Source organism: Neltuma alba, unplaced genomic scaffold (assembly GCF_004799145.2).
Source record: "Neltuma alba isolate B1F8T4 unplaced genomic scaffold, ASM479914v2 tig00011474_pilon, whole genome shotgun sequence".
Taxonomy (NCBI): domain Eukaryota; kingdom Viridiplantae; phylum Streptophyta; class Magnoliopsida; order Fabales; family Fabaceae; genus Neltuma; species Neltuma alba.
Window position 1 is genome coordinate 114548 of NW_021636143.1, and position 9696 is coordinate 124243.

General features: G+C 32.6%; 1 protein-coding gene across 1 annotated transcript; it reads right to left on the reverse strand.

Annotated features, from left to right (window-relative positions):
• Window positions 1–753: 753 nt before the first annotated feature.
• Window positions 754–7852, reverse strand: LOC114713809 (ras-related protein RABE1c). Its single transcript, XM_028898484.1, has 9 exons — window positions 7728–7852; window positions 7495–7624; window positions 5039–5111; window positions 4577–4677; window positions 2589–2654; window positions 2281–2378; window positions 1878–1940; window positions 1701–1793; window positions 754–1139 (listed from the first exon to the last, which is right to left on the reverse strand). Exons 2-9 carry the CDS (start codon window positions 7565–7567, stop codon window positions 1056–1058), a joined length of 651 nt encoding a protein of 216 aa, XP_028754317.1. The 5' UTR covers window positions 7568–7624; window positions 7728–7852; the 3' UTR covers window positions 754–1055.
• Between the last annotated feature and the right edge of the window lie 1844 nt (window positions 7853–9696).

Below are 9696 nucleotides of genomic sequence, written 5' to 3' on the forward strand. Positions count from 1 at the left end.
GCAACACCACCGTAATTATCTTTCACCACCATCAGACTATCAGACCCCCGTCAAACACCACACAATCACCGTTAACAACCTGAAAAGGCAAATCACATCCTGAAACAAATTAAATATCCCACCAAAAGAAACGAAGATACCCCAGGGAGCATAACACTAGTCTGTCAAAGAATCGTGGTCGGCCACCACACCCAAATATCTGGCCTAGTACAAAGGAGTATAGATTAGGATTGAGATTGAATCTATTAAAAGAGTCTTAATACAACAGATTGCTTGCCGCATAGTATTAGATAAACCCATAAATGTTATATTAAAAAATATAATGAGTAGAAGTAATATTTTCTAATTGTCTAATCTTATGTATCAAATAATTACTCATACTAAATAATTTTTTAATAATTTTTCTTAATTGTAATACCAACATTCATCCCTCATTTTTAATATTTCGTATCAAACAAGACCAAAACCTTCTTTGAAAGTTCGGCCATCTTTGACCAAAACCATTTTTGCAAGCAAGACAAACCCAAAAACTGCAAACGGCATCGAACCAAGACGATTTTATAATGAGAAAAAACTGACCTGTTGGGCCAAATCTACAGATGATGGCAACAGCACGGGGTGACTATTCATCGAAAGCCTAGTGATCATGAGGGTTTTTTGTTTTTTTGTTTTTGTTTTCGTGGTCTACAGTGATCATGAGGTTAACAGTAAGAAAAAGAATGGACTCCGTGATTCTACAATAGGATTCGCTCATACCAAACACATCGTAACTTGGATTCCAATTCTATTTCCATTTTTTTTAACCCAATTCTCATGTATCAAAGGACATTTAATCTTGCCAGACGTGGAGATTCCCGATGATATTCTACCCAAATCTTGTGAATCAAAATATCTTTTCGACTGAGATTACAATGAGAAGGGGAAGCACATAAACCAGCAACAACAAATTCCACAAACTAAAAGCAAACAATTTTTTAAAATACTCCGTCAAAAAATACTGGAATTACAGAGAAACAACTACACGTGCCAATTTCCTGCGTCATCAATTACATCAGCTAATTACCGCAGCAGGCTGATTTCTGGGCAGCTTGATCACCACTGGCAGCCGCATCTGGTTGATTTATCTTGATTGTTTGAGGCTAAACCGACAGAAAACACAAACAAATCAATTTTTACATACTTGGTATTTCAGCAAAAAATAAAATAAAATATGATCAACCACAAATCTAATGTCGGAAAATATAGTAAAAAATATAGAAAGAAATTCCCCATTCACACTGCGTCTAGAATTGTCCAGGACACCATTTGAAGGAGGAAACTTGAGGCATTTAAACTTAATATACTATTTTCCAATAATGGATTTGAATTTTTAAAAAAAGTTTAAAGTAATAATAGCAAGAGTGAGTTAGAAGATGAATCATGGATATAAGCATACACGTCCTAATTTGATTGAAACCAAGAAAAACGTAAGGATAAGTTTTTTCTTTTGAAGAAAAGGAGAAAGCATAACTAGCAATTTTTTTTTTTTGGCTGTCTGTTATGTATTCATTATCATTTGTGAACAGTACTTATAACTTGTTATTATTTTTAAAAGGATACAATGATCATTCCTTACCCATGAAATCACCTTTCTTTAATTGACTTTTTCTTTTTATTTTTTTCCATTCTAATGTATCTAATGAGGTTTGTAACAGACATACCTCAACTCTACAGTCTGTTTCTGCAAGCCTTTGCTTGATGTCTCTTGCTATTGAAAAGAAAACCTCTTCCACATTCATGTTTGTCTTTGCACTCTACAAGCATGTTTTAAGACAAATATAACAGATTCACAAGTTTTTGAAGAAGATCTTGGTCAACAACTGGAGGTCGATACTCACAGTTTCAAAGAACTTGATGCCATACTCATCAGCAAGAGCTTGACCTTTCGATGTAGGCACAACCTATAAAAATAAAAGAACATAGGGAAATCATTAGTCAATATAGATACAAAAAAGCATCTCAAACACAGATTCCAGCTCTGTCAGACAGAGAATGCTGAGGTCATCTTCTTAGTGGTTGCTTAGCCCAGGATCCCAGCATCTAAGTCACACGGAACCATCTAAAGCAGACTTCCCTCGAAAACAAATATATAAGGCTGAGCATGGAAACCTTTTCCAGAAAATCATGCATCAGCCAGTTACCAAACTAATTATATTATAACCAGAAATGAAGTTTTGGAAGGTGAATATAAAAGGGATACCCCATATATATATATATATATATATATATATATATGCTTACCCTTTTACTCTCATCCATATCAGCCTTGTTGCCCACAAGTATCTTGTTTACATTGTCAGATGCATGCTGTTCAATGTTGCGAATCCAATTTCTAATATCTGAAGGAATATGAAAGCTACATAAGAATTAAAAGAAAGGGGAATGATGGAAATAAAATACAATTTGATGGGCCAAATATAGCTTAATTGAAAGCTACAATAAATACTGCCAAAAAGACGAGTGCATTAAATTCATCATACAGGAAGTAAAAAGAATTATTAAAACATCAGAAAACTTCAAATGTTGAAAGCAAGGGAAGAGAGTACTACTATTAAAAGATGCTTCATCAGTAACATCATAGACCAGCAAGATGCCCATGGCACCACGGTAATAAGCTGCGAAAGAATAAGAAATAGTAAGAGACCTCCATCACATCAAAGAGAATATTATTATAACAGACCATAACTATACCTCTACTGCAGAAATTGATAACACGTATTAGACAAGTTGAGATGGTTTGTTAAACTAAAGAGGCTCAGCTTTGTATAAAGCAGTATATAAGCCCTTTAATGACTTAAAATGATGGTAAAGCCCAATATTTACATCGAAGAAGGGGGCTGAGGCCCAAAGCTGTCCTTCAAAGTTCATCTAAGTAGGCTAGGAGAATTACGCACAAATCATCTTGCCCTCTTGATGCCCAAGTGGGCAAGGATAGCAGCTTGCATATCTGCCTCTCTGCCAATACGTTTTATGGTAACATTCCTTTCCTATTTGGCCCAAGTTTTGACGGCTGGGAAAGTAGAGCAAGCAGATCTCGCTTAATCACTTGATGTAAAGCATTCTTTCTTCAACTTTCTTGACTATTCTAAAGCAAGCATATTCTATCACAAATTCTCATATGTAAATACTTAGTCATACAAGATATGTCAAAAGGGAGGGAGGCAACGACTAGTGTTAGAATGCCCTAAAGTGAGACAAAAGACTCATTTGTTTAACCTAGTCTTAGACATTTTAACTAAACTTATCAAAGAAAAAATCTCTAAGCGCATGCTTTTTGCCAATGATATGGTTTTTCTAGCCGAATCAAAATAAGAGATTAACTCATCTCAAGTTATGGAGAAGGACACTGGATTCGAAGGGTTTTCATTTGGGTAGAAATAAGACAGAATACATACATTGCACTTTTGATAAGAAACAAGTTAGAAGTGATGTGGAGGTGAGATTGGTAGATCAAGTCATTCCATGAATAGTAAAGTTTAGATATTTGCAATCAATTATACAAAAGGATGGTGATATTGATGAAGATGTTAATCATAGAATTCGAGCTGGGTGGTTTAAATGGGGAAAGGCTATAAGAATTATTTGTGACCGAAAAGTAACTAATAAGGTGAAAGGAAGGTTTTATCGCACTGCTATAAGACCAGCAATGTTATATGATAGTGAATGTTGAGCTTTAAAGGGATAACATGAGCATAAAGCGGGTACAGCCAAGATGAGAATGTTGGAGTGGATGTATGGTCATACAAGAAAAGATAAAATTCATAATGAACATATATGCAGAAAAGTTAGAGTAGTTTCTACTCAAGAGAAAATGATAAAAAAAACGTTTGAGATAGTTTGATCACATTCAAAGAAAGCCTTTACGCTTGATTAAGCAGTATGAAGTCCTATGAAAAGAGATAAAAGAAGACCAAAGAGAATGCTCAATAAAGTTATTGAGCAAGATCTTTCCATTAACAACCTATCCAAAGATTTAATTGTTGATAAAGCGCAATGATGTCATACAATTTGTGTAATTAACCCCACCTAGTGGGATAAAGCTTTTGCTATTATTGTTGTTATTGTTGTCGTCGCCGTCGTCACTGTCGTGGTCAATACTAGTCAAAGCTAATACTTAATCAAAGCTAGAAACTAACAACTCATTCTACAAATACTTATTTCAGACAAATAATAATTTAAGAGTTATTGGCTAAAAACAAATTGAGTTGATTTACCTTACATATACAAATATTTAAATTTTGTTGAAAAAACTAATATGTTTAAATTAATCAATTAAATTCCACTAATTATAGCCCATCAATCTCCATGGAAGAAATGTATTAGTCTCAAGGAAATATCCCAACCTGTTAAGTTTCACTCCTATACTAATCTATTAATATTTCGTTGATCCGTCTACCAAAATCTGACATCAATGATAACAGTCTAATGCATTAGGCAACATAAGAATAGATTTTTGTTAGGTATCTATCATGAAAAGTGTCATCATTATTTTGGAATTAAGGCTTGTGAGCCATGTTGTAAAGGAGAAAACACGTACCTGTGGTGATCGTTCGAAATCGCTCCTGACCAGCTGTGTCCCAGATTTGCAACTTAATGCGTTTGCCATCAAGTTCAATGGTTCTTATTTTAAAATCAATCCTGTTAGATAAATTATCACATTAAGAACTTAACATTTCAACAGAGACATTTGCTCGACCAAAGCACAAGTATCAATAGACACATATACACAGACAATTTGGTGGTACCCAACAATGAAGCAATATTTGCATTAAATATGAGCTTTTCTAAGAAACTATACACCATAAAAACACTGCCTTAAGTCCAGTCACCCCTGCAATGTTTTCCAAGACATGTTAAAAGCAAGTAAGAAGAGTGGTTTGACATGCTTTGATAATTACTTTGCAGTGAATGGAAACGTTGATATGCACATTGAAATATCCTGAATAAAAGGTCAAAAGTATCAAGGTTAGATACTATATAAATTTTTAAGAATACTCACCCAATAGTTGTGATAAAACTGGTGGTGAAGGAACCATCAGAAAACCGCAAAAGCAGACAACTCTTCCCCACACCTGAAATAGTTCAAGTCAGAAGGCTGAATAATTTAAAATAAAAACTCAAGTAACTAGAACAGTGCATTATAACAAGCAGAATAAATACCCAATTTCTCAAGTTTTCACACGAGAACACAAAAAGGAAATGATAACATCATCAGGAGAAATTGGATTTGTATCCCCTCGATTGAGGGATACTAACCATAAAATTGTGATCAAATGATGTTGAAGTAAATAACTTTACTTACTTTTTTCAAAAATCAATCCACAAGTCCCTATAGTTTACCTTAATTTTAAATCAAATCAATGTCGTTTATTTTGTTTGAACCGAGCCCTTGTTATTTGATCCAATAATTTTAATTTACAGACTTTATGAATTTTACTATAGAAATGCGCTGGTGTTAAAAGAGTGTCAAATGAAATGAAGGAAATTCCATAAAATCCATGAAATTCTATAAATTAAAATTGACAAGTTTTACACTCGAGGATGAATACCTATAACTAATCAAACCATAAAGCCTTAATTCAGACGAAAAAACTACAATGACCCAAATCAAAATTGAGATAAACTATAAAAAGCTGCAGATTAATTTTCCCTTCTTAATTTAACACTGTCTCTAGTACTTAAAATTTGACTTAATTTTGGTTTTAATCCCTAAAAATTGAAACTAGTGATTTTAGTCCCTGAAATTCGACCATTCTGCCTAAAGATTTTTGGTCCTAAAACTATGTTTTTAGTCCTTAAAACCTTGTTTCAAAAACCTAAATCACTTGTTTCAAATTTTAGGCACCAAAATCAAAATGAGGTCAAATTTTGGAACTAAAGATAATATTAACCCAAAAATTAATTTGCAACTTCCTCCTCAACACCATTTGAACATGACTTAATGGTAAATATATCTCAACCGAGGAGACCCAAATACAGAGAACATTAAGAGTATAGAAAAAGCGTGTTAATATTAGTAGAGAAAGAAGGATCTTACAATTAGAAATTTATCAACAAACTTCAGAGGCCCTCATAAGAATAAGGCCAAAAGAGTGAATGCAAGTCAATAAAAAGAAGCGGTCACTTTTCAACTATCAAAAGTGACATATGACAAAGATGGTTTCTTGCTAGCTGTGCATGCCCACTAAAATCCCATGTAAATGAGAAGATAACTCTCCACACTAAACAGAACAGAAATGTCCTGATCCACAAGATAAACACCATAAAAGAAACATATACTACAAAATCTGCAAATCAACCATCCCCATTAAATACCATTCCTGACTCGCAGCTGAAACCAGGAGCCAAAATAGTAACTACAAAACCGAACTTCTCCTCTAACTATTAAACAAAGCAGTACAATTCAAATTATTAATGCTAACCCAATTCAACAAGCGTCATAATATTGGGGTAAATGGATCTTTAAATGCCAAGGTTTTTTGACATTTCAGGCATTTTATTTTCAGATGCCCAGATTCAACAAAAAAGCATTGCCAGCTTTTTAAATATCAGTCAACAATTACCTTCACAGTCTCTCCAGAAAATTATATTCAGCTGTTATTTGTTCTCAATACACCTAAGGATTTTGCAAACGGGGTAGTCAGAGAAGAGAAAGAACATGTGAATCAGTAAATTGATGACATTGTCAAGTCGCAAGAGTGCAGAGGAAGTATGAGTTTTCATCTGGATTTAAATTAAACATAATTACTCAAACACCAATATAATTAATGAGCTCATTACTTTATTGCATAAAAGATCATACCATGTACATTACCCATATCAAAATCAAGAAATATGATATACTACTTTTGGATATAAATAAGTATAGAGTATAGACTGGTGAACAAATGATTCCCAATCTTTGTAAAGCGCAAACTTACAAAAAGCTCATACGATTAAACTAGGAATTAAGATAATATGACAGCGCAAATACAGCCTTTACCCTTATAGTGTCTATAGTATAGACTATCAAAAGTAGAAAGAACTATATGTACAAAGAGCCCTGAGCTGATACGACTAATGTGTTTTTGAAAATGAAGTGAAAACGAACACTCCTAAATATGCAGTTCAGCGATCTCATGGAAAGATAATGGCTCAACGGACGCCCACAGTTATTATGGCTTAAAAAGTCAAAAATATAAAAATCAAGCGACCCTCCCTTATCCAGACGATTGGAAAAGTGAATTCATAATTTAAGCATTAAAAAGATATAAAGCAAAGATAAATGCATCATCTAAAAACGCATAGAAGACTACCTAATATAATCGATCGGTAAGAATTTCTGTCTCCACATAAACCAATTATGGTAAACCGCAGCTAAAAATTTAACATATGGAAATTTAACCACCCATTTGCTTTCCTTCAAATTCCAAGCAAGAGGGAAAAAATTTTGGAGATAGGAAAGCAACAACAAACCACTGTCGCCTATAAGAAGAAGCTTAATGAGGTAATCGTAATCTGCACGAGCCCGTGCTGGTGGCGCTGCCATGGATTATTATTTCCGAACACAAATTGAAAATCCTCACGCAAGAGTCTCTATCGATCCCTTTTCGCACAGAGACGTAACAGGATCAAAATTGAATCGGATAAAAGAGATCACAAGCGAGAAAAAAAAATGAAGAACATAGGAAAGCAGATGGAAATTATACCTTCGGCAAAAAGGTTACAAAGTCGTCCTCGGCCACATGGGAAGAAATCAGAGAGAGTTTTTGGGTCTTTCCTCGTGAAAACAAGACTTCTCGCGCGTGTGTGTGAGAAGCGGATGCGACGAACTCCTAAAATAGTCTTCGCCAGATTCCCATCTGCTTCTTCTTCTTCTTTGTACTTTTTTCTTTTTTTTTTCGTCCGTCGCTTCAAAGAATGATCCTTGATTGCTTTTAAGATTCGTTGAAATGTCTCCAATCTTCTCTCTTATTTCTGTTTAATTTATTTAGGGGTTGGGGACTAAAATAAATATATGAAAAGAATTTTGTGTAAAAATATTTTTTTAAGTGATTTTGGATACCCAAACATCTCTTCAATTATTATATTAATTATCACCTGTATATTCAATTTAAAATTAATTCAAATGCTCTTGTTTCCACTTGGTTTACCAAATTAAATATTTTATTAAGGTTTGCTTGAAAGTTAACCTTGGCTCCTAAGTTAATTTTCTTATTGATAAATATATTCTCTTGTATTACTCCTCCAATCCTAAATATAAGACCCTTATACTCACTAGTATAAGAGTTTTACATTTAGAATCAGAGGAGTATATATTAAAACAAAAGTAGAATACTTTTAGTGGCAAATGTTTTTTTCCTTATCCAAATCAATGGGTTTTTTTTGTTAATTGGATTAAAATGTATCGTACTTGTTTTTGCCAGAAAAATGTATCCTACTTTTTATTTAAAGGCAGGTATATATCTTGGAGATAAAAATGAAAATCTTAAATTTTACGTAAATTGATGGGAGGGCATTTTTGGCAATTACACTAGAATAGTTACAAGATTCAAAAAGCCATTTAAGAAACTTATCATAAGGCGGATTTGTTGACGAACGATATATCTAAAAGAGTTTATTGTTAATAGAATACACGGCACCATCTAATCATACATATAATTTGTGGCATATTTGATTTAGTGCTCAAGAGTAGTGAGACTTTCTACTTTTTAAAATAATCATAATTAATTTAAGACACCTTACTTCAAGGGAGGTTCCACCTCAAGAAAGAAAATTATAATTATCAGGCATTAGAGTAAGGCATTCTATTACCAAAAAACAGAATAAGGCGTGTTGTGGCGGAGGGCTAAAATATTCTCCTCCATCCCTTATTATAAAATGATCACATGAACTATAAAATTATTAAAATTAGTTAAAAATAATAGATATGTTAAAAAAAATATACTGTTTTTTCAATTATGTCTTTATTATTTGTAAGTAGGTAGATGCAAGTGAGAGAAAAAATGAGAGAATGTATGAGAAAAAGATAATAAGAAAAAGTGTATTAATTGAGAATAAAATAGGTCAAATATATTTAATGTTTAGATAAACTTAAAGTAAATCTTATAAAAAGAAACAAACAAATTCAAAAAAAAAAAATCGCATCTTGTAATAAGAGATAGAGGTAGTATTTTGCAAGTTTATTATCTAATCAAAAGAAAGAAGTGCGTTTTTAAAAATACATAGGTGGTATATTTATATAATTTAAATTTTAATAAGTTCATAAAAGATATATTAATTTCAACTTTAAATTGTTATTAATATAGTATGTTGGAATATTTTTCAAATGAAAGAAATGTATTTTGAAAAGTCGTGTTTATTCTTACAAATTAAGGAATTTACGTGAATAGTTGTCACCAAGGTTATATCTCTTTGGTTTCTAGAGACACCTATTAAATGTAATAACCAAAGAAAACCACCACTTAGTAAAAGATTGTACTCATTTTGTCCTTAACATGAACTAATTAACTAATTAAGTGGATTAAGGTGTTAATTAAACTAGTTAATATGATATTTTTTTTTCTAAAATATCCTAAGCATCCTTGTAATTCTCTCCTTACCTCTCCTAGTTGATTATTGTTGAGGAAATATCAATAAGGTTAATTTGAAATAAAATGATAAACATATAAAATAAGT

Coding starts and splice junctions, on each gene's coding strand:
- LOC114713809 (XM_028898484.1), bottom strand. CDS start 7,567: ATGGCAGCGCCACCAGCACGGGCTCGTGCAGATTACGATTACCTCATT. Junction 4,678..5,038: donor AGTTTTATCACAACTATTGG/GTGAGTATTCTT, acceptor TTTATCTAACAG/GATTGATTTTAAAATAAGAA. Junction 2,655..4,576: donor ATTTCGAACGATCACCACAG/GTACGTGTTTTC, acceptor ATTCTTTCGCAG/CTTATTACCGTGGTGCCATG.